Below are 25,904 nucleotides of genomic sequence, written 5' to 3'. Positions count from 1 at the left end.
GGACTTTCACTTTCTGGCTAGTCTGGAGATTCAGGACAATCCTTGATGGGCCGCTTCATGTCAGTTTCAAGTTGTCTTAGCTTCTTTCTACATTCACCTACCTGTAACTTACCTAAAGGTCTACTTGTATTAACTCTCTATTAAACTATGCATAGGAAGTGTTCAGATGAAAACCCCTTTAAGTGCTTTTTCAGACATCTTTAGATCTTTTTTGTAAAATATAGTAATCTCCTAAAAAAGAAGTCATTTTTATGTTAAAAAAGGACAATAATCCTGGCCAAAATCAACAAACGGGTTAGCAGATTGTTAAGTTTACTAAAATAATACAAATACCGCCTATTTCTTTAAACTTGTCATGAATGCACTAAGAGGGTCTTGCATCTGAATTCTTTGTGTATTCTCATTCATCTGCCACAGATGAGTAAATGCGATGCCTATGTAGTATCTGCGCTGCATCCTGTGATCCTACTGGTGAGCGCAGTGGGATTTTTTATTTTAATTGCAAAAAAATATGTGTGTATTGAGTTGCACAAATCACTGTAATAGATGGTCAACTTAATGAAAAAACAATTATTGTCTCACACTCATGCAAACTTCATGCAATGATTTTTTCATTTGACCAGCATTTTGGCTTATGTCTTTGTCATTGAGATGACCCTGATAAATTGTGTTTTTTTTTTTTTCATTAAGTTGACTATCGGATCGCTGTGTGCACCTCACCCGGTGTGCATTTACTATAACTAAATATAGATTTAAAATGGTTGCAAGTTAACAAAATAATTGTACCTATAATAAAAGGCGTTGTACAGTATAGGAGCCTGTTGTTGTTTCAGTTCTTCATATTCCTCCTTCTTGGGAAGAGTGGGCGGGTTTGGGCATGATACTCCGGAGCTGAAAAAGGGGCTCACTTCGGGAGTGCTGGAAGCACTGTTGCCAGACTGGGCGGTTTCCCGTCCAATTGGGCTGCTTAGGATGACTCTTTGCGAGTAAAAAAAAAATGACAAAAAATGGAATTTGTGTGGGTTTTTTTTTTTCTTCAAATATATGGCCATTGGAATCAATAGAATGTAGTTCATATTGGGTGGGATTTGGTGCTTCCAGGCGGGTTTTGAGCATTTTTTTTGGACTGGAACTCATCAGACACACCTGGCAACCCTTACTTGAAGCAGGGATGTTAGCCTCTGGACAAATGTTTGAATATGTTATGTAACACACACACACACACACACACACACACACACACACACACACACACACACACACACACACACACACACACACACACACACACAGGCAGTAAAGTTAAGTAGTTCTCAATTCGCTGTCAGCAGCACCATCACACTCCAGCACTCACCCACGTGTTGTTTGCCTTGCTCACATGGTAATGATAAAAAAGCAACGAATTACAGTTATGGCTATTTATTTAAGAACTTATGAGGAATTCTTCTGTGTGTGTGTGTGTGTGTGTGTGCGTGTGCGTGTGCGCGTGCATTTATGACAACCCATTAGGGTAAGACACTGTGTGTGTGTGTGTGTGTGTGTGTGTGTGTGTGTGTGTGTGTGTGTGTGTGTGTGTGTGTGTGTGTGTGTGATCTTCGAACATCCAGGTGTTAAACGTTCTCTCAATCTGCTGAGAATGGCCATTTGTTGGCTGCCAGCAAGACCTAGGCAAGCTGTGGGCCTCATTCATTATCAGAGAGACAATGGACCAAATGGCCCTTTGAAACCCTCAGCATGAGTTCATCACCATTATTCTTAGCATCCAAGATTATGGAAATCCTAGGGGCTCTCAAGCTTTTTCGGGCAGAGGACCCCAGTAACACTTAACTTTATGTAGGCCTATGTGTTGTGTCATGATACATTCATACCTATTGTAATAAACTGCACATAAACATGACTCAACATTCATCAAAGCAAACCTTTCATTGACGTAGACAAGCAGAAGAATCTTAAAATAAAGTTTTTTTCCAATGTTTTGTTTTGTTTAGGTCTTAAAAGTTATAACTGCCAGACAGGCTTTTTGGACAATGAATTTACAGTTTGGAGGGGCTATATCTCTGGAGGACACTGTTCCAACTTGTACTGAGGCAAAATGCAAACTACACAGGGCCTACACTATACAGTGTGTTGTCATACAGCAGGGCTATTCAATTAGAATTTCATCTGGGCCACATTTCGAAACCCAGAACTGCAGTCGGGCCACACATTTTCAGACATCACGACCACTGAAATGACACTTAAAATCAGTAGTCCACAAACAAATTTTAAACATGTTCCTCTAACCTAAAACTTAACCACATTGAATGTGAATGTATAAGACAAGCAGACGATTCACAAGCAAATAATGTGTTGTACTGCAGTAACAAAACTGAAATGTATACTGCTTCAGTTGGGGGCCATGCCTGGGCCGCATGTGGACTGCATCTGGGCCGCATGTGGCCCTCGGGCCTCCAATTGAATAGCCCTGTACTACATGATAGAGGGGTGCGTATTACCCATAGATGTGAGGGGGAAATTATGCCTGTAACCAGTGGTGTAGTCTACTTCATGGGTATACTGTATATTTGAGCATTTTTTGAAGTGGGTATACTGTATATATTGGTGCTATTGAAAACAATGGATCAATCAATTTAAAGTGGTTATACTGAAATCCCTAAATTTAGAAGTGGGTATACTCTGTATACCCGCGTTCTACTAGACTACACCACTGCCTGTAACTATCACAAATAAAGTTCTGTGTTTTATGAGTTATGTCCATTCCCTTGAATTGAGTGGCAATAGGGCGGCGGCGTTTACATATCTACTGTATCAATAAAGGATGTATCAATATTGGCCATAGCAATATTGGGTCTATGGTGACTCCCAGGGAAGAGAGGCGGAGGCTAGGCTCCTCCTTCCTCAGGGCTGGGGGTACCTGCTTTAAAAACTCCTCTTCCAAGTTCCCAGCCAGTCACAAGAGACAGAAAGACAAGTAAAGCTCAGTCTGCAAATATGGTAAGTCTTGGTTTTTTTTGCAGTGGGTTTACTGTTGATTATTACTTATCTGTTACTCATCCATTTCCTCAATCTCCTGTTGTCTCAGATGGTGCACTTGTGCACTATATTTCAGTGTATAATTACTATAATACACCATACGCACTGGAACATGAACAATAACGAAGTGCACAAGTGCACCATTTGAGATCCAGCATCATTTTGAGAATATCACAAGTCTTTGGCAAGGGCTTTATTGTAGATGGTGCATTTAGAACTACTTACAATATGTAGGCCTACTTTCTTATGACAATTCTTTAATCATTCAGTAACTAACACACATGTGTCATTCATGATAAGTGTTTAATTTATTGATGGATTTGTTATTGATAATATTGTTCTGCAAAGTTGCACGTTTCTGACTAGTTCTTATCACACTAAATTCACTCCTTGTACTCACTGTATATTTATTTGCGACCTGACGCCACTCTCACAGCTGAGAGAACAGCTTAGGTTTAGGTCCACTCTGCAAATATTATGTTCAGCGTGTTCTTGTGTCAATAGTCTGGGTTTTTTGCCCTTTCTGTCATATACATTATATACAGTATGCTACATTTCTGTAGTACTCCTATGTAGGCCTATATTATTTTATTATTGCTACCTATCATTGCTACCTGTCGGTCATACTCTAATTCCAATATTTCTGTGGCACTAAATGAAACTCTCTCTCTCTCTCTCTCTCTCTGTCTCTCTCTCTCTCTCTCTCTCTCTCTCTCTCTCTCTCTCTCTCTCTCTCTGCAGCGGTGTCTAGCCCTTGCCCTCCTCCTGTGCTCTCTGGCAGCATTCGCTAATGCTGCCTGCTATCAGACAATGAAGAAACCATCAAGTAGGCCTACTGTACCTATTTCAGTCCATATACTTAACATTACAGTATATTACATTATATTTAGCTGAGATGTATTGTACCTATTCCGAGCCATATTTTACAAATCATTACAGAGTTGTGTAATCGTTGTAATCATAACTTTGAAGATATTACATGCTCAGGCGTATTATGTAGACATGACATTATCGTTATAAAGTCACATATTTATGAAAATTAAATGTGAATATGTCTACTTTTCAGTGAATATGATATGAATGCCTGCACTCTCTAGGCTGTACTGTACTGCATACATTGAAGAGATTTTTCAGCATTTTTTATTTTTTAAAACTAACATTGTTTCAACTTTGAATTGTAAAGTTGTAAAGGGCAGCAATGGACAGCTACTCATCAAAGATCCAGGTAAGAACTGTTTGTGTGCGTGTGTGTGTGTGTGTGTGTGTGTGTGTGTGTGTGTGTGTGCAGAGAGAGAGAGGGGGAGATACAGCGAGCGAGCGAGAGAGAGAGAGAGAGAGAGAGAGAGAGAGAGAGAGAGAGAGAGAGAGAGAGAGAGAGAGAGAGAGAGAGAGAACGACTGGAAATAGAACGTTGGGAATTGTCTCTGTGGTTGCGATCAGGGATAAGATTGACAGTTGCGATTCTCTTCTAGTGTGCGGTGCACCCCGACATCAAAATTGGACACAAAATCGGGAGTCGTGTAGTTTGAGTGCGGCTTTAGAGGCATCTCTCTTTCTCTAGGTCTGTGTAAGCCTAGACTATGTGTGTGCACGTCTGTCCTTGCTTGAATGCATGTGTCCGTGCTTATATGTGTATGTGTTTGCAGCCCAGGACCCGTGCCAAGATGACACAGATAAGGACTGGCATGAGGTGGGCTCCTCGTGGACCAACAGCCAGTGCATGGAGTGCTCCTGTGGAACCGGTGGGATGGGCTGCTGTGACCGGTAAGTCCTGCTGCACACAAGAGCGTGGCTTGCTGTAGCGGCAGCGAGAGGACGGAGCCATCTCCCATACCTTTACATAACACTGATTCTTGAGAAAGTGGCTAAAACAGGTTGTAATGTTGACAGAAAAAAACAAAGTGAATTACAAAATTATATGGTATATCCTCGTAGACTAAGGTCTTGGCTTTTCAGAAATGCACAAGGCCAATCTCCCCATTATGTATTTTTTTCAGAAATCAGGCTTTTCTCCGATCATACCTTGTTTTTTGTCAACACCGTCAGACACAATTAAAAGTTATTAAAATTGTATTGATTTGGTTGCATATGTATCTGGAGTTTTTAAGTGATTATGTGTATTTTTTGGTTCACACATATGCCTTTAAATGTTGAAAATTCACTTTTGTTCTATTTTAATACTGTTTCATGTGTTCTAATTTTAAAATATGTACCGTCATACGATGCTTACTTAACGCCTAAATACAACAAACATTTTTTTGTAATTTCACAAATATTCGTGTAGGCTTAAATTGGCTATTACTTTGATATTTCAACAACTCCTAAGGAAAATGTTGTAAGCACATTCCTTTAAAATGTCCAAAACTCCTTCTTACGGTGGTGACTTAAGAACTGACAGTGGTGACAGTAATCTGAGAGAGGTGAAAGTGGCCTAATTAGTACCTGCATTTAGCAAAATAAATAGCCCTCTCAAGTCAATGGCATCTTGCATAAACACTTTATTTTTGTGTGTGCACAGTATGAGCATGTGTTTTTACTTCATTAGTTAGATTACCTAGGAAGTAAGCCACTGGTTGTTGAAAATGTGGTAAAAACAGCTTTTAAGTTGTTCAAATCCAAAATATAGAGGTGTATTATCATAGATGTAGGTCTTGGCTGTGCAGTAAATGCATTGACCAAGCTCCCCATGTTTAACATTTTTCATAAAATGGGCTCTTTCTTGTTTTGTCAACAGCGGCAGACAGAATTAGAAGTAAAAACACATGTTTACTGTATTAAAGTGAATTACTTTAACATAACTGTAGATACTTATTGTATGCATATTCTTAAAACATGTCAAAAACACGTAAAACATGAAAACGAACTCCATCAGATGTCACCACCGTCAGGTTTTCTGACAAAAAAACCTCCAAATGCACCTCAGTGGTGGCTAGAGTATCATTTTGGATCACAATTATTACTAACATGCCTAGTAATGTTTCATTAACCAGCACAATTTAGTATAATATGGAACAACATGATGAGCAGAACAAAATCTGACGGTGGTGACATCTGACGGTGTGAGACAAAAAAGCACTCTTTTAAATATTATGCATTGTTTGTTCACATTAGCCATTTCATTTTCGCTCTGTTTCTTGGGTGCTTCATACCTTTTCTGAAAAAAATTATATTTATTAACATTAATGTAATACAATACTATTAAAACCCCCGACGGTGTTGACAGTTTATGGTTGGGACAGTACCAGTGTCCAAACAAATTAACAAATTGAGGACAAAATAATAAACTTACAGGAGCTTCAGTGATGGTGAAGTAGGCAGTAGAGCTAAAGGTTTGAAAAGGGGTCCTCAGTAATGAAAATTACCTTGTGCATACCTGATTTTATTGTCTTTTAGAAAAAATCTGACGGTGGTGACCAATATGCTGGACACATTTTGAGCAATCAGTAAATAATAGTAAATATTGTTTTACATCCACTATGTGCACATCTGTAGAACCACTTTAATATGGTCTTCCCCATCATGGTGATATTGTTCAATTCTGTTAGTGATTTTTGTATTTTAAGTCAATTGAAATGATGATGCCAGTCCTTGGGACAGGCGTTTTTACAGGGTGTGGACAGGTTTATAGCCATGAAAAGTAATAAAATTACACTTAAATATTTCAAACAAAAATGTATTCGTGTGACAGACCCCTTGGCCATTACCTGGGTTCATTTTGTTTGTGAAAATTTAGTTGATTTTCAACAGAATTAATATTTTACTGCAGGGACATGTTTTTGCCAAACTTTCAAGAATCAGTGATAATAGAGTGATGTAGACATACTGTGCAGTACCTAGAGTATACTATGTGACTTGCCACAATAAAACAGCCCACATTTCTTTCAGAGACAAACTGAGAAAAAATAGGCTACTTTTTTTTCCAAAGGTGTTTTTTTTGTAAACTTTTTTTTTCAGATTTTACAATTCTCAAAACCTACGATGAACTCAATATGCTCCTGGGCCTACCTGCAGTCTTTTTTTCCTCATGGCTAGTCACATATAAGTTTTAGGCAATCCCAACATGGGATCTTCACCGATAGTAATACTGATTTATGAAATTGCACTAAATCCAATGTGAATGCTTTGCAGTTGCTTATGCATAGTCTCCAGATTTGGAGTGATGTATAAAATTGCACTGAATTGAATGTGTATGTTTGTTTTTGTATTTTTCAGTATGGGAAGGCCCTTTGGATTCCCTGAGGATTGTGAGGTGCTATACGACTGGAAACAGTGCAATTATGAAGTGGTGAAGAAGAACGATCACAGCGTGCACTGTCCCCATGGAGCTGTTGGCAAATGAGCTTATTATTTTGAAGAGTGAAGTGCACGCCCGACATGGAGCAACACATGTTGCTATTCTCTGAAATGTAAAATAAATAAATAAATACATGCATAAATAAATAAACAAATAATAGATGAATAAATGTTTTTTTGTGAGTGAACAAAAATTTGAAGCGGTTATATATGTTGTTAACAGGTCATTAAACATTGTGTCGAAGTGAAATTTCTTTAATGTTGTCCTATGTAAAGATATAGAAATCTGCAAAAATGTGAGGGGTGTACTCACTTCTGTGACATAGCCTACTGTAACTTGCCAAAATATTTAGCCTATTGGTTACTGTTTACATTGCAAAGCGTCTCGTGCTTGTGTTTATATTTCCTTCACTCCAGATGGCAACTTTCTCGCATACAAAACTTTGCTTTTACATTACATTACATTGCATGCTTGGCATGAAAATGTTGTTGTCTCAACAGGAGACTCTTGACCAAACTCTTCTACTGAATTGTCCACCAAGTTTCTTCTGTTTCGTTAACAACATGGCAGCCGTTTAGAACAGTACATGCTGTGTCCATCGTTCAAGCGCTGCAATTTTGACCATTTTTAGCTGCATCCAGGCACTCTCAGTGCATTCAATATACCGACATTGTCAGCGTGAGCGCCCTACACACTGAAACATAGTGCCCGAAGTGCGCAATGTGAGACACAGAATATGCTTCACCAAACATGCTCTTTAACCCCTTTGCGTAGAGCCTCTGTTATCACCTAAATGCCTTGCCTAGTAAACTAGACCCACCCGCCAGCGGGCAAAATTATTTTTGGTAACACTTTATTTTAGCGTTACATCTATTAGCACTAACACATACTGCATTAATGCCTGTGTAAGTTACTACTTACTAATAAATATAAATCTAGGCTTGCTGGTCCTTACTAAGTTATATTGGTAATAAATCCCTAATGGTGCATGAACAAAACATTTGTGAATACATGCCTAACAAATGTTTTATTTAGCTTAGTACAAGCCTTACAAGTTACTTGTACAGGCATTAAACTCTTCTCATTTGGTTTTAACTCAGCAGCGGAACATTGTAACTGTTTGGGACTCACGGTCGATAATAGAGTTCTGGAAACATTCGCTGTCATGATGTAGATATTTTGCTGTCAATTTAATATCCTTGTGGGGCATTTGTGGGACTGTTGTAGGCTAATTAAGAGAGCAGCAGTCAGCGTTATTGAAGATTTCCATCCCCATCTCCATCTGGGGTTTGTCAGGCGCGCACTCATGCCGACGTTATTGAGCTCGCACAGTTATGTTTACTAAGTTCATGTCATGAATGGACGGCTACCAAACGTCAGCCTAATCAATAGCATAAGCTACGGAGGCTAAATAAAATGCATTAATCGGGCAGGTGTGTTAAATATCCAGGAAACAATAAAAAAATCAACCATGTTATGAGATGTAATATGGGAGAGAATCTTCAGTGCACGATGGAGACAACTGATAGAATATGCATGCCACCCTGTGAGCACTATTACCACGTGTAGCATAAACACCCGAAGTTTTGCTCATATACATATATCTTCCCCAAATAAAAAGCACTTTTAAAATACAAATAATCATTTTTTAAAAATGTATTTAATGCTAATTAACTCCAGAGAACAATGTCCCGTCAAATATTGCCCCGCGCCGCATGCTTTTGCGCCGCTTCCCGCACAACCGTATCTCTGTCATCTGTCAAATTAACGTTAAACTTTGTGGTGCATTCACGTTATTGTCCGTTTTCCGTGGTTGGGCAACGCTTTCGCTGCCTATTCATTTGAATTGCCCGACTGCTGCCTAGCGACCCACTAGTTTGACGCCCTTTCAGTACCGTCACATGGTAATCAAACATTTCAAACAAGCAATTTAGGGTTAGGGTTAGGTTTAGGGTTAAGGTTAGGGTTAAAGCCATATTATGTAATATTAAAAGTTGTCTATTGACAAATTTGATTGTTATCATTCATAAGTATTAGTGTTCGTATATTCCTCATATTCAGCAAGTGAATGTACTCAACAGTGTAACACTCCAATTTTAGATCCCTTAAATATGTAAAGACTAAGAAGAGTATCCAACTCATTAATACACTTGACAGCTTCGATGTAATGTAAGATAGCCCCCTCTTCTTTTTTTCTCTTTTTTAAAAATATTTTCTTTCTTTATTTTTGTCTTGTGCTATTATTATTAAATTTATTTGACCTTATTTTGTCTATTATTGTCTTCTGTCTCAAGTTTGTATGTTTTGTATTTCTCGAATATGTACAATTAAGAAAAAAAAACAAAAAAAAAAAAAAAAAAAAAAACACTCCAATTGTCGCTCCGCCATCTTAACTACGGGATGTCTAGAAGGACACGTCATGAATTTCGCCCTTTTCGTTTGCATTTCGACAAGAAAGTCGGAGGCCCACAAGTTCCACGCACACTCCAGCCCAGAGGTGGCGGTAATGCGCTGGTTGCCGCCTCCCATTATAGCCACAAGCAGAAGAACGAGAATAAGCAGCATCTCTCACACAGATAGAGTGACTTAGCAAAATTGTTAGTTGTCGATCGACATTATGGAGATGGACCATAACAAATAGTCGGCTATCTGATGAACAGTTTCACCCATCACCAAGGAAGCGCAGAAGAGATCCAGACAGAAAAGGATTTCGGGGAATCGTGAAGACGAAAGTCAACATAGGTGACAACATGAGTGAGAAGGGTTTTCAACAAGATGCTGAAGTTGCCTGTTTTCTTCTCGACAGGTAATTCCAAAAGCTTAGTTTAGCATTTTTGTTTTTTTTTGAAAGTTGAAATCAGTATTCCCCATGTGTTTGACGTTTTTTTTTTTTTTTATTGTTTGATTGATAGCTCCCTGTTAGGCCTACTGTCCAGTCAAAGCTGTATAGCTAGCACAGCTATGTCGCTTTTAGTTCGGTCTTCCTGTATAGGGGCCTGTCAAATAAGCCAATATAATGAAACATACCAAACTAATTTGAAGGTTATTTAACGGAGCCCATATAACGTGGCAAATGTTCTGCTAACTGAAAGGCATTTGTTTATCATTGCTGGTGCCATTCGGTAAATTTTCAGGGAGGTAGTTTTCGCGATTACATGTCCCCCCGAATGAAAAGGGGTTAGAACTAATGAAATATGTGATGAAAATACGATGGCGATTTCAAAGTCTAAACGTATATCACTGCTACAGCTGGGGTTTTGGTCAGACAGACCAAAGTTCCTAGTTCAATGTGACTTCAGCTGTGTATGTGGACCAAAACCCTTCTTATGTGTATCGTACTGGCTGCTGTGGTAGGTCTGTCTGGGATGGGTACACATTTTTGGGGGGTGAAATTTAGTTGGTTCTGCCTTGTCTTTTAGCCTTTATATGTATTTTTGCTGACTGAAAATGGAGTAGATACTAAACAACATGAAGCACATTTGGATAGTTCCTTGCCCTTTATTTTCTTTGAAATGGTTGGAGACAGTTCTACAATGGTTTACTGTAGATTGGCCTTGTAAAGCATCAGTCTGCATATATAGCTGCCCCACCGTTGATTGTTCAGGCACTTACACATCTTTTTCTACAGTATGGATGGGGCATTGATGATCCACAGACCATCGAAGGATTTGCTGTTGTTGGGGTTGGCGAGATGGTGCATCTACATCCACGGTGCCAACCTACAACAGGTTCTTCACACAGACACTCCTATTACGGTAGTCTACCTTACTTTCACGACCACAAAGGCTGTCTATTTAATTATCTACACTAGTGAGAAGTCTCATAAAACTGAGTATTTTAGTACTAGGACTTACAGTAATGACTGGAAATACTTAGACCATGTAGTGTCAGGTGTTGATGTTCAGTAGGTATCGATGAAGGCTGTAGCCTCATAATACTCATGAACGGCCATCCGGGTACTTTGCTCCTAAATGTGCGTTACGCTCCTTTATGGGTGAAAACAAACCGAATGCCTCATCAACTTACATGCTACATCGGCTACTCTAAATGAACACAATCCATGCTTCAGTCACGGTCGTTTCTTAATATTATTTGAACAGCCGGCAACACAACATGTTTTCGGCATGTTGCGCGTGAACACCGTTTGTCTACAGGTCCTTATCTTTCGTTTATTAAACTCCAACATCACCAATTGACTTGCATTGCCTGTTTTCCCCCACAAATGGGCGTAACGCACATGGAAAACGTCACGCCGTTCATGAGTATTCACACTGTTCTGCTGGTGAAATGCCTTACTATGGGGCACCTAAGTCTCCACCCCTTCCGGGTGGCTTGTGGGGCTGGCAACGCAAAAACTTTTGACAGGGCTGTAATGGACTGATCAAAGCTATTTTCCGATCCACCTCGCATTTCCCCGTCGATCACGCATATGCTGTGCCTCAGAATTAATAACAACTCATGGTGTGCTTGTTGACTTCACTTGGCAAGCGATTTTTGAGTTGTGTGTGCGCAAAAATATGTAATTATTTGAACTACACAACAGACGTTGCATGTCCGACGTGCAGCCACTTAAGCCACGGTGCAGCGGTAGGGTTGGCTGTGCCTCGGTTCACGTCAGATATGCGAGGCGCACGTGTAGTCTCCAACACAGTTTTGCACAAAAGCTAAAATAACGTTTCTTGCGTGCCGAAAATGAGTGGTCTTACGACGCAAATCCAAACCTTTCAAATTCACTGTCATCATATGTGAAATCCGGAGCACATGCCAAACGGGATGAGGATTTAGCTTCTTCTTCTTCTTCTGTGAGGGTTTAATGGGCGAGTAGCGCTCAGTTCAGGCGCATGTCCGCCCTCTACTGTCCTAAAAGAGCCAGAGTCTACTTTCCCTAAATCTAAAGTATGAAAAAAAAATGTGTGCGTGTGTGTGTGCGTGTGAGTGTGCGTGTGTGTGCGCGTGCGTGCGTTGTGTCTGCGTGTGTGTGAGTGTAGGCCTACTAGTGTTTCAAATCCTGTCAAATAAACCTGTTTCTTTTAAAAAGGTGAAAAAAATACTCTGTCTAACACTAGTGACATAATTAACCAGACTGATGCCTTTACCCTGATTCCTAAGCTCTTGAAGAATTGGCTTCCTCTGAGAAATATATTTATCACAATGAAGTAATGCATGTTCCACTGACTCTTCTTTCCTGCAACATTCACAAAGACCTGATGGGTGTTTCCCTATGATGTGAAGTGACTTATTTAATTGAGTGTGCCCTATCCTAATTCTAGTGATAACTCTTTCCTCCTTTGTACTTCTTATCGCTACTCTTCCCTTTAAACCCACAGTTTTCTGAAAAACAAATAGATGCCTCCCCTTCACAGTCCTTTCCCAGTCACTCTGCCATTCCTTGATAAAATAATCTTTTATCAGTGATTTGCTTTCCGCTCTACTGAGAGTTACTTCCATATCTGGAACGTCTGCCACCACCGCCTGCTTCGCCAGTTGGTCAGCTTCCTCATTTCCCTCAACACCCCTGTGAGCAGGAACCCACATAAAAGAGACTCGCATATTTTGTTGAGACCTATAAAGGCTCTCATAGACTTCAATAATTATATCTTGTCTACTAGTAGACCTGAAAGATTGGATTGCTTGTAGGGCAGAGCATGAATCAGAGCATATAATTACTTCTTTAAAGTTGGCACTCTCCAGCCACTGAAGAGCATCTAAAATTGCCAACAACTCTACTGTAAATACGGATAAATTATCTGGAGTCTTCTTTTTGACAGCGATATGCAGAGACGGGATGACAAACGCGAATCCAGTGCACCCCAATTCGGGGTCCTTTGAACCATCTGTAAATACTGGTACAAAGCCGCCATACATGAATCTTAGCTTATCCTCCACCATCTGTGTTACATCAGTGGGTGGCTTGCGTGACCTCATCTTATCCAGGATACTGAAGTCCACATTAACAGGAGGAAACAGCCATGGGGGAGTTACAGGCAACGCCACAATGGGGGAAAACCGCATCTGAGCGAAAAGCATCACATCTGCAAGCCTATTACCTTTCCAACCAAAGCACTCCCGTTTACCCCGCTCACTCTCCCAACACATCTGCAAAGTATGAACTGCAGGATTAAGATTCTCTAAGTGCCCTTTGAGATTAACCCAATAGTGCATGATCAATTGTTTCCTTCGCAGGGCTAGTGGCATCTCTCCCACTTCTACCTGAAGGGCTGCTACAGGGGAAGTCCTAAATGCACCGCAGCACAGCCTTAGCGCCTGCGCCTGAATCACCTCCAACTTTTTAAGAGACGTCACTGCCGCAGAGTCATAAACCACACACCCATAATCCAGCACGGATCTAATCAAGGCTATATAAATCTTCTTCAAGGCTGATTTACTAGCCCCCCAATCCATCCCCCGAAGACAACGCATCACATTTAAGACACCCTTACATTTTTTGACCACATATGAGATATGAGAGTTCCATGTCAATTTAGAGTCCATCCACACACCTAAGAATTTAAAGTCCTTGACTTGTTCAATTTCCTGTTCATACATTTTCAGTGTCACTTTCATATTCCTCTTCCTTGTAAACAACAACATCTTAGTTTTCTCTATAGAGAATTTAAAGCCCCAAGCGTATGACCATTTCTCCACAGAATTGATTGCCCCCTGCACTTTTAACACTATATGGCCAATATTTTTCCCCCGCTTCCATACTGCAGCATCATCTGCGAAAAGTGAGAGACCAATGCCATCCTCAACCTTCTTGAAAACATCGTCAATCATAATGGAGAAGAGCAGGGGACTTATCACACTCCCTTGGGGAGTCCCATTTTCCACTGGGTAATAACCCGACAAGGCCGCTCCTATCCTAACCTGGATAAATCTGTGAAATAAGAAATCCTTAATCCAATTAAAAACACGCCCTGATATACCAAGGACACTTAACTTGATCATCAAGCCCTCTTTCCAAACCATATCGTACGCCTTCTCTACGTCAAGGAATACAGCCAAAACAGACTCTTTGTTAGCTTGAGCTTTCCGAACATCCGTCTCCAAACACACAACAGGGTCCATAGTTCCCCTCCCCTTTCTAAAACCACTTTGATGGATTGACATGCTACCTTTACTTTCTATATGATACATCAGTCTTTCAGCAATCATTCTCTCCATTATCTTTCCCATATGTGACGTAAGGGCGATGGGCCTATAACTGCTCGGGTTGGACGGGTCCTTACCTGGTTTTCTTATAGGGACAATAACTGCCTCTTTCCAGCTTTTTGGTAAAATCCCCAGCTCCCACACCTTATTATAAAATCCAACAAGTTTAGTCATTGCCATTGGCCCCAGTTGTTTAAGCATAGCATAACACACATTATCTTTGCCAGGAGCTGAGTTACCAGACCTCCCAATAGCCTTCTCCACCTCCACACGGGTAAATAGGGCATCCATCGCTCCTCCACTTCCCTCCCTCCTCCTAAGTACATCTGGGTAAGCTGCTTTTGTTACCTCCCGTCCACGCCTGCCTAAGACTGTCAAGTTATCAGAGCTGTGTATTTTAACCAGGGCCTTAGCTATCATTTCAGCCTTTTCCTCATCAGCTACTGCCACCTCATCTCTAGATTTAAGAACAGGGTATTGCCTCTCTCTACGAATCCCCCTCATACTTTTGATTGCACCCCAAACCTCCCCTACAGCTGTAGTTCTCCCCATCCCATCACAAAACTTGCTCCAACTTACCCTCTTTGCCTGTCTTACAACCCTTCGTGCAGTAGCCCTAGCCTTCTTATATGCCACTAAATTTCCAAAAGTCAAGGTGTCTCTTAACACATCCAGCGCTATATTCCTCTCTTTGATTGCTACACTGCATTCATCAGTCCACCATGGAACAGACTTCCTATTCCTTCCACCACCACCACCACCACCTCTACTCTTTGGAATACAGCCTTCTGCAGCCTCAATCAAAACTTTCCTAATTTCATTATCCATGGCCTCAATATCGTCATCAATCACAATCTTATCCAATTCTATTTCAGCAGTATATTTAAAGAGGTTCCAGTTAGCCTTATCAAATATCCATCTGTTACCAACCGCCCCCTGGGTTACAACCCCCCTAAACAAAAAAGTACTTACTATGGGAAAATGGTCACTACCTACCGTTGAGTCGTCCCTCACCTCCCATTCACATAAACTTGCAATGTTGCTACTTACCAACGTTAAATCCAGAGCAGAAGTATTTCCAGTGCGCACATCTATTCTAGTTCCTCTTCCATCATTAAGACAGACAAGGCCTTTCTCCTCCATCAGCTGTTCCAACACATTACCATTTGGCTCGTCTCTAGTGCACCCCCATAAAGTGCTATGTGCATTAAAATCACCACAAAAAACCACCCTACTATCCCCAATACCCTCCAGAGACAAAAGTTTATCCAAATCCAGAGTATTACAAGGATTGTAGTAATTAATGACACTCAATTTACCCTCTTCAGTCCAAACCTCCACAGACACATACTCTTGATCCTTTCCTATACCCACCTCTTTGAATGAAACTCCTTCCTTTATAAATGAAGCACAACCACCACCACCCCCTCCCACCCTGTCACACCTAACAGCCACATATCCCCTAATTCTAAAATCCAAATGCGGTCTCAACCAAGTCTCCTGAACACACACAACATCTGGCTTACACGGAAGATCATCAATAAATTTCTTGAACTCCTGCCCATTGGCAAGCAGGCTCCTGGCATTCCATTGAAGGATGTTAAACATTAATCTATCCACCTGGCTTCTCTGACCTAGCCTGATAGTACAACTCCTTACTCACATCTTCCCATGTCAAATCTGTCAACCCCAGATTACACATCGCAGCTTTCACAATCAATTGAGTCCTTTCTGACTTAGATCTAACTTCCATAGTAGAATTAATTACCGCCACCACAAACGTAACCAACTTCTTTACGTCGACAGAGACCACTTGATTTAACTTACCTGGATCTGTCCTAGGTCTCTGGCTACGCTCAGTCACGACCTCACCACCCCTAACTGGCTTAACCATTCTAGCTGCTGCCGCGTATGTAATCTTGTGCTGCGCCCTTACCTGTTGAATCTCCCTCTGCCTCTTCAATTCCTCGCAACCCCGAAATGCCACACTATGCTCCCCACCACAATTGCAACACACAGGTTTAGTACATCCACAATCGGCATACTCATGGTCCTCACCGCACTTAGCGCACCGGCGCTTTCCATTGCACATCTTAGCTATGTGCCCAAATCTTTGGCACTTAAAACACCTCACTGGATTGGGCACATATTCGCGTACTGTATAGCTCACCAGACCTAAAAACACCCTCACTGGAAGTATATCCTCCTCGAACTCCAACAGGACACCCTCACAATCTCGCCTCTCACCTCCACGAAATGCTTGCATGCGCTTCACCCCTCTCAGCTTCCCCCCCTGTAAGTTGGCCTCCACCTCCAACATAGACATCTCCAATGGAACTCCCCATATCACCCCTTTAAGAGATCGACCACGCACTCCCACATAACTTGCACTAATGACCTTCCGTTGTTCTATAGATTTTAAGCCAAATGCACGCTCACCTTGCCCCCTGTCTCTGCATATCACCAACAGGTTTCCATCATTCAGAACCACACCCCGAATAATATCCCCCACATCTTTCTTTAAAGCATTTGTCAGAGTGACTGGGTTCATGGATTTAAGTCCTCCCTCCTCCCCAAACCTCAAAATGACTTTAATCTCCACAGTTGCTCCTTCTCTATCTTGTGTAGGTCCTACCTGTCCTTCGCTGGCCCTCGTCTCCAGTACTGTTCCACTGCCATGTCCCTGCGTTGGCTGGCTAACTGCCTGCTGAAGATCCACATCATCCATTTCACAGCTACTCAGTTCTCCCTCACAAGACTCTGGCTCTTTTTCCGGACCAAGCGGAGTTTTCTTCCTCTTTTTTGTTTTCCCCATTTGTGAAGAAATCGATGCAAAGGGAAAGGAAATATCCACAACAAACTATCCCAAAGGATTCAAGTTTCGCGCGACAACCGGCGTCTGACGTCAACCCGAGGATTTAGCTTGACTCGCATTCAAAATTTTGAGAGATCCAGCCCCATGGATCGGAAGTAGAAGGGCGTGACTTAGGTGCCCCATTGTCATGAGCTCGCTCCTTGGCATCCTTCTTTGAGCTCTTGTCTCTTATCTCTCTCTCTCTCTCTCTGTCTGTCTCTCTCTCTCTCTGACCCTCTCTCTCTCTCTCCCTCTTGCTCTCTCTGCCTTGCTCTCTCGCTCTCTGCCCTGCCATCTCTCTCGCTCTCTCTGCCTTGCCATCTCTCTCGCTCTCGCTCTCTGCCTTGCCATCTCTCTCGCTCTCTCTCTCTGCCTTGCTCGCTCTCTCTCGCTCTCTCTGCCTTGCTCGCTCTCTCTCGCTCTCTCTCTCTCTCTCTCTGCCCGTCTGCCTTGCTCTCTCTGTCTCTGTCTCTCTGTCAATCTGGTCTGTCTCTGTCTGTCGTTATGTGTGTCTGTCTATCTGGTTGTCTCTGAGTGCATCTTAATATGGGACCTTGTCTCCTCCACTTGCCTCCTCCACTCGCTTCTCGTCATGATGACATCACTGACAACAGCATTATATTTCAATATCTTGCAAAAGCTCAATTGTAGAGTCTTTTTCTCGTTTGCAATTGTTATGGTGAATGAAAAACAGTCCCTCAAAAGTTGTTATGGCTAGGCTGACAGCTGGGAAACTTTATCGTTTTCTCCACGGAGGAGGGGCCAGGAGGCTGGGCGAGGAGACAAGCGCAAGTGGAGGAGGCAAGGTCACATATTAAGATGCACTCTCTGTCTACCTGATTCCCTCTACCTGTTAACTACCTTAATTACTTTCTATCATCTGCCACTCTACTCTCTGTTCTGTCTCTGCTCTGTCTGATTGTCCTCACCTGTCTCTACTCATTGTCTCTCGTTAACCTCCCAGCTGTATCCCATCTCCCTCGTGATTCCTCTGTGTATATCTAGTCCTGTCTTTGTGTTTGTCCTTGTCGGATCGTATTCAAGCCCAGCTACCTGTGTGTGTGTCTTTGTCTTGTTTTCGTTCCTGGCCACCTGTCTGTTTCCCAAACCCGAACCCGTACCGAACCTGCACCTGAACCCTCACCTGTCTATTCACCCAACCCGCTCTGCTGACTTCCAGTGATCGACCCGGACCGCCTGACTCTCTTCTCTCCTGCCCCGGTAATCCTGATCTGCCTTCTGTTTTTCGACAACTCTTTTGAATATCCCTGAACGGTACTTCTGCCCTATTTAATTTGTCCTGTTGTGTGTGTGTTTCCCCCCAGGAATTTCGGCCCCTCCATCATCAGCTCCCAGGGACGCTTCTCCACCACGGGGGGAGCACACACACACAGGCACCTGGACTCCTGGACTCTCCCATCTCCCTTTCCCCTGAAATATCAATAAACACCATAAAACGTGACGCACTTGGGTCCTCATCTGTCCGGTTCCATAACAACTATTTGTTGGAAAAGCTTTAGCACTATAATACTATCACTAGTTTTAGTTACTACGTAGTTACTAATTTTATAATTACTTAAACAGTCTTTTGTACATTATGACTTGATCATAACCATCACAATGATGCACAGGCAATGATGGCACGTTCGTATGTCTTTTCAGTTGCAGCAAGAGGATAAGCTGCTTGTGGCGCTAGATCTTGCCATGGCTGTTGAGTACATACACGGGAAACACATCCTCCATTGAGACCTGAAGCCAGCAAATATAATGGTTGGAACACAGGACAATGAGATTACATTTGAGTTTGAGAATGTCTGCATTAGTCTTCCGTAGGCTTTTTCCATTTTGGGAGCTGTGAATAGGAAAAGGGACAAAAGGTTGCAAGCTCACTCCCCTTCAAGAAGGCCTCTAAACTCAAATGTATATTGGGCACCACAGTCATCTGGTGTTCTGTTCACTGCTTTGATGTACTTTGTATTACAAGTTGTCTGAGACTCTTGCTCCATGGATTCTTGCAGTAGACGGTTCCATCATTATAACATCTTGAAAGTACAGCGGGACTTCAGATTTAGTTAAGGCACATGCTTACACCTATGTTTGTATATCTTTTCATATGCAACGGGTACATTCCTTTATGGAATGCAGGCATCATGTTAATACATTTTGTCAAGTATTTATTTACTCTTTTCTGGTACATCCCTGCTGAGTTGTAGTCATGTTAAATGCTAAAAAAAGAGATTATTACTGAGTGTTTAGAGTAATTCATAGTGCTGTGATATCGTCATAGTTTGAAATACCAACTCATTCACTGCATATATTGTATATGTCACATAATATTATATATTTCACACTAGAGAATGAGTAAATATTTCACACATAGCCATTACGTTTTTAAACAGATGCATATGTGGGTAGGGTGCTTCGTTTGTCATAGCTGTTAAAATGTTTTCAATAAAACATGTCCTTGGCAAATATCAATTACGTTTTCTTGTTCATTCCAAGTCATGATGTCAAAAAGGTGTATGCAACTGAACTTCATTCTTGGAGCTGTAAGACAAATATGTCCTCATGATGGAGAACCAAGGGCCATTGGAGAGCACCACATATCACAAAAGGATCACAAGTGCCTCCAGTTGATCCAATCCAGCTATTTTGAGGTGCACTGGATATATTGAAGAGGGTTTACAGTCTTTACATTTCAGTGGTGGTTTATAATAATGTTGTATTTACATACAATCATGGCATATTGTTGAAGAGGTTCATCCATTTTTCTCCCATGAGTTGAAGATCATCATAAGCCTCATTATACAGTATGGTACAAGTTCATAAGACCCCTGTTGTGTCATATACTAGCCCTGAGACTGTTCTACACAGTGGAGTGCTGTATATAGTCTCTGTACAGTACTAAAGGAGAAATAAATGGTTCAGTTCCATACAGTCCAACTCTTACATTGACCAAAGCAATACTACAACATATGCATCACTTAATGATAAAGGATTGCTTTTATTGCCAGTACATACACTATAGACCTGCATTCTTTTTTATATAGTGAGCCCAGGCATGACACCTACATGTTCATGTTATGTTCCTTGGGTGCCATAAACCAATCCTGTGATCCTATGGCATATTCTTCCTCATCAGATGATTGAATTAATCATCATTTGATTAACAAATTACAAGAATACAACAAAATATTTACCAACAAACAGGTAACAGGAAAAACAACAAAAGCATAATTAGAGTGACAGTGTAACGTGACACCCCCTAGCCTACTGAGGGTGAATATGAAAATGTACTTCAAAAGTCTGGTTCAGGCGCCAGGCAGTTTAACAAACTACCAAAGTTTTAAGTAAGAGATGCCACGTCAGCATTTAAACACAAAATAGTTACCAAACACAAATAAATCAGTTCAACACAAGAATTCTCTTTTCTTTTCTTTTCTTTTAGTGATCACGAGTTCATAAGTCAAAACAAGGCATTCAAGGTTTCAAAATAATAAACGCAAACATTAATGTAGTCCGTAAAGGTCCATAATTATGTGCGTGTTGGGCGAGTGTGTGTGTGTGCGTGGAGAGGTAGCTGAGATGAGACAAAGTCTGTTCCCATAAGTCCCATCACTCGGTGGCCATCTTGGCTACGCCTCAAACTGACTATTTGATATTAGTCAGTGATGGGGTATATCAGGATGAATGGGGGAAATAATGTGTGTGACAATAGGACAACACAGCGATACACGACTCATATGGCTGGAATCACAATGAAAAACTGGTTCTAATGGCAGTCTTAGAATGACCGCATACATGAAAGAAACACTTAAAACAGCGTTTTCCTTTATGCTACTTTTGAACTGCGCATGCGCAACATTCCACGACAATGTTCCGTTTTGCGGCCGGTGGGAGCAAGTTGCGTCGACTTCACCTCTTCCGACCGGCTGTCAAACGGGCATCCATTCTTCGGTCATTGTACAGAAAAGAACACTGGATTTATTTTCTGATAGCCTAAGCAGTAAGCACAATGGTCGTCCCTGCTCATAAATAAATTTTAAAAAAGGCTATTGAGTAAATTAATGAATTAGCCTACCTCAAAATTGGTGTTTTGAATTGTGATATCATGTTGTTGCCTATAAACTGATAGGTCTAATAGCTATGACCAACGGTGAAAAATAGGCCTATAAGAGAAAAAGCAAAACGTATCAAAGTTGAATGTCTTGAACGTTTTGCTTTTTCTTACTTATTTGTTTTCAACCATAAGAAAAACCACAACGGGTGTGCACATGTAGGGCCTATGCACACGGCCGTTTTTGTTTCCGTGATTATCTGTCCCTTTGTCCTGCACCTGCATTTTGGATGGGCGCAGAAAGGTGATTAATGGTCGATTTGCGCTCTCTGCCCAATTCACAATGACTTCAAGTTTCCACGGACGGCAAACAAACCACATGGCCGCCAGCAAACAAACCGATTAGGTACGAGCAGTCGTAAAGGTTTACGTTTGCACTTGCGTCGAGATGATTGGATAAGTGACAGCGCAGCTCAGCAAGCAATTGGCTCTCGTTACCGGACAGGTGGGAGTGACGCCGGTAAACGCCATGTTCGCGTAGCGCAGTCCCCTGACTGGCCAAGTCAGAGGGGCTGTCCGCTACAACATAGAGAGAAAATATGGAGAGACTTCCTTCAATATATGGTGCTGCAGCCTAACTGCTCCTGACAAAACAACGTCCTGGCAAGATGGTTCCTACCCATATTCTTCTGAAACCAGGAGAGGCTAAAGTGACTTTTACACATACAGTCCCCACGGGACGTACACTTTATAGATGCACTGTCTGTAGGTACAGGTGGAGCAAACTCACACCAACATAGAGACACACTCGCTACAAGTCTGTGGTTGTGACTTGCTGCTCCTTTGTCTGTGACACTAGAGAGGTGTGAGTGTGACACTTCCTAATGTAAAGGCACCATGCACATGTGTGTGTGTGACTCAGGCAGGGAGACAGGTACAGGTGTCGATCCATGAGTTCAGAAAGTAATAAACCCTGCTACAAAAACCATTCAGCCATCTCTGAGCCAGTTGATTGTGTATGGACACTCAAGACAGGTAGACCAGCTCCTCAGTGAAGTCAAAATGGTGGCAGGGTTTTAACTTGTGAACTGGGTCTTTGACACCTCTGAAGAGAGAAAGTGAAAGGGAGAAACATGATGCTGTCAATGTAGTTATCAGCAGCAGCAGCAGAATCCCATGTCAACTCCAGGTCAAAGGTTACGGCCTCTGTCTTCAGATTTCATTTTCAGCGTCTCTGGATTTAAGGCAGTGCTATGGAGAGAGGGAGAGAGGGGTGGGGGGTATCGAGAGAGAGAGAGAGAGAGAGAGGGAGAGAGAAAAAGATAGAGAAAGAGAGGGAGAGATGGACGACGCTGGTTAGAGTAAACTGAAAAGCATAGCATTGTTCAGAAATTATTTTTAGGGCCTGAACACCAAAGGTCCATAGGATCCTATTGTAATCGCTCTATGTCTTCTTCTTTTTTACTTAGTAATGTACCGGTATGTCTTTTTAGTGGAAGAAGGACAACTGGGATCTCCAAATGGACACAGACACTTACCTCTGGGATTTAGCTGTCATTCATTTTCATACTGACTCAATCGCTAGTCCTGAGTTGTTTCAGCCACTGTGGTGATGCCTCCTCTCTATAGACAGAAGGACACACACAGACACCAACCGTATCTCGGGTCTTTACGAGAAATACAGAAAAAAACTACTTTAAGCCTCGTGGTGCCGTTACAAATAGCCTCGTTTCTCGTGGTTGGGTGACAAAAGGGGGAATTGACAATGGTAGCATGTCATTGTTCCGACGTCTCTTTAGTCCGATGCGTCAATATTCCGAAAATTTCCCATTGATCCTACAGCCCACTAACTCGAAATAATTAAATTAAACCCTTTGCTCCGACAGCTCAATGTTCCGACCAATGGCTGTTTGGGGTTGGTCATCATCCCAGGTCGTATGTCCTGCTTTTCCCGGTGCCAAGTAGACTTCAGCTGCATGCGCTGCGACGAGCACATAGATGCCGTCTGATTCGGTCTTGCTGTGCCCTTACCAAAGCCCCTCCTAAACATAACCTGTCATTAATGCAATGTTGCCAAGTTTTACAATTGTGCCCTACCCAAAACCATTCCTAACCCTAACCTGTCAGTAGGCTATTGCAATGTTTCTGAGTTTTAAATGTGTGCCTTGACCAAAACTTTCCCTAAACCTACCTGTCACAAACAGCTGCATGACCACTGCGCAGGCTTCCGAGATGACGTGATCTAAAGCTTTTGGTCGGAACATTGGACTGTCGGGACAAAGGGTTTCATTTAATTGGTAAAAAGTTATCTGAGACTAAGTGCTGTAGGATCAATGGGAAATGTTCGGAACATTGACGCATCGGACCAATGGGGCGTCGGAAAAACGAGCAGACCCCATAGACAATTAGGGTAGTTTGGTTCTGGGGGGAAGAATAATGTGGACGGACGTCAACAATCAAGCGTGAGTGATGGCTAAGTGGAAACAACGGTAATCAAACATTTCAAACAAGTGATTTAGGGTTAAGTTTAGGGTTAAGGTTAGGGTTAGAGTTAGGGTTAACCCATTGATTTTGTTTACCTTTTCTTTTTTTCCTTTTTAAATAATTATCTTATGTTAGTTGTGATGTATGAATTCATTGATGCTTTGTTATGACTTTTCTTTCTACTGCTATTACTCTGTTTTAATAATAATTGTATTTGTATAGCACTGTGTCATACAAGGCATGTAACTCAAAGTGCTTAACAAATGGGAAAAAAAAACATTGTTAGAGATAGATTTAAAAGGAGAGGTATAGAGGAGAGGCAGAAAAAGCAGGAAGGCAGAGGAAGAAGAGATAGACAGAGAATGTAGAGTCATAAGGTCAACGTAGGTTAGGACCAGGATTCTTAGATGTGTAAGGTCCATAGTGGCTGGGCCTATCATAAGTCATAGATAGTCACACAGAGATTGGGCGCTCAGGTGCGGCCCCTGGTGGCATCAGGGGTGAGGAAAAACTCCCTTTCGCTTGATTCATAGTTTGTGAGGGGGAAAAAAAGCTCAGTGAGGTCTGAGAAAAAAGACCCCCTGTAGTCAGGAAGAAACCTCAGGCAGAGACCAGCGGCCACCTAGGGGAGCCCCCTGCCAGGGCTGGATTGCGAGTAGTAAGGGCGCTGCGGCGGCTGGGACACTATGACGCCTTGGCAGCTAGGAGTTGGCAAGGATGAAGAGGTGGGTCTTCAGCTGCTTCTTAAAGGAGTCGACGGAGGTGGCTGATCGGATCTCGATGGGGAGGGCGTTCCATCTCTTGGGCGCATAGCAGGCAAACGCGGCGTCGCCGATCTTCTTCTGCGGGGGGGTGGGGGTCCTTAGCAGCTTGGCATCAGTGGACCTGAGAGCTCGAGCAGGGGCATAAAAAGAGAGCATGTCTGAGATATAGCTAGGGGCAAGTCCATTTAATGCTTTAAATACTGTGAGCAGAATCTTAAAGTCGATTCTGTATGAGACAGGTAACCAGTGCAGGTCTGCCAAGACAGGAGAGATGTGCTCTCTCATTCTGGTTCTTGTTAGGATTCTTGCCGCAGAATTTTGAATGAGTTGCAGTTTGTCAATTAATTTTTTTGGGAGACCGGAGAAAAGAGCATTGCAGTAGTCTATCCTACTGGTGACAAAGGCATGAATAAGTTTCTCAGCGTCTTGTCGGGGGGCCAAGCCGCGCACTTTGTTGACATTTCTAAGATGGAAAAAAGCAGATTTTGTTAAGTGTTAATGTGAAGTGACCTTGGGTATCTTGACAGGCGCTTAAAATAAAATGTGTTATTATTATTTATTATTACAGTGGGGAAGTTTGCCCAACAATGCTTTAGCAATAAAAAGTAACATGCATAATTTCTTCTTCAATTCAAAGGCAATGTCTCCAGTTTGCCACGTCAGTCGCACTTACTCAGACTCCTCTCATCTGTGAGACTCCCCATACCTATGAAGCACACAGGGTCCCAGTGGCGAATTTGCCAATCTTGACATGGCATTTACCAGTTATGGTGCATGGTAAGCTGAGGAATGTGGAAGTTGTCTGTTCCTGACCATTGGTGCAGAAATTTGCATATTTACATACATTACATTGGATTTGCCAGAAACGTTTTTAACCAAAGCGACTTACAATTGAGGACATAATCATAGGCAACATCAGTGGCAGATACACGGTGCACAGGAGATACAGAACAACTCGTGCAGATGTGCAGTAGGGTTATTATTATTTATTCTTTTTTTACTTGCTTCTATAAGGTTGTAAAGTAATTTGGGCTAATTTAATGTAATGTAATGCATATCAATGGCCTGCTGCTGGAGCTAATTTGGCAGGGCAACGCTCCTCCCTCTGCACAATTAAGGTGGTAAATCCCAGCATCATAACCCTATTGCCTCCATCTCGCCTGTCTCCACCTCATTCATGCTCTGTGCACTATGCAGGGAGACAGCTTGCATACTAGACTTCAGAGGATGATAAACAGTAGGCCTACCCATGATTCGTCCAGGGGT

At 42.0% G+C, this 25,904-nt stretch overlaps 2 protein-coding genes across 2 annotated transcripts in view; both read left to right on the top strand.

The window, feature by feature from the left end:
* Nucleotides 1-604, top strand: part of LOC134445422 (beta-microseminoprotein-like) — a 4,910-nt gene extending 4,306 nt beyond the window's left edge. Inside the window, exon 4 of the mRNA XM_063194505.1 lies at nucleotides 1-604. This exon is cut by the window's left edge and continues 416 nt beyond it. The gene's annotated coding sequence lies outside the window, so the exon portion shown is untranslated.
* A 2,344-nt stretch (nucleotides 605-2,948) lies between these two features.
* LOC134446154 (prostate-associated microseminoprotein-like) lies at nucleotides 2,949-7,576 on the top strand. Its single transcript, XM_063195453.1, has 5 exons — nucleotides 2,949-2,994; nucleotides 3,775-3,859; nucleotides 4,217-4,258; nucleotides 4,680-4,797; nucleotides 7,246-7,576. The coding sequence occupies exons 1-5, from the start codon at nucleotides 2,992-2,994 to the stop codon at nucleotides 7,370-7,372; spliced, it is 375 nt and encodes a 124-aa protein (XP_063051523.1). The 5' UTR covers nucleotides 2,949-2,991; the 3' UTR covers nucleotides 7,373-7,576.
* The last annotated feature ends 18,328 nt before the right edge of the window (nucleotides 7,577-25,904 follow it).

Source organism: Engraulis encrasicolus, chromosome 3 (genome assembly GCF_034702125.1).
Source record: "Engraulis encrasicolus isolate BLACKSEA-1 chromosome 3, IST_EnEncr_1.0, whole genome shotgun sequence".
Lineage (NCBI taxonomy): Eukaryota > Metazoa > Chordata > Actinopteri > Clupeiformes > Engraulidae > Engraulis > Engraulis encrasicolus.
Note: the sequence above shows the minus strand (reverse complement) of the source record. Positions and strands in the feature narration are given on the sequence as shown.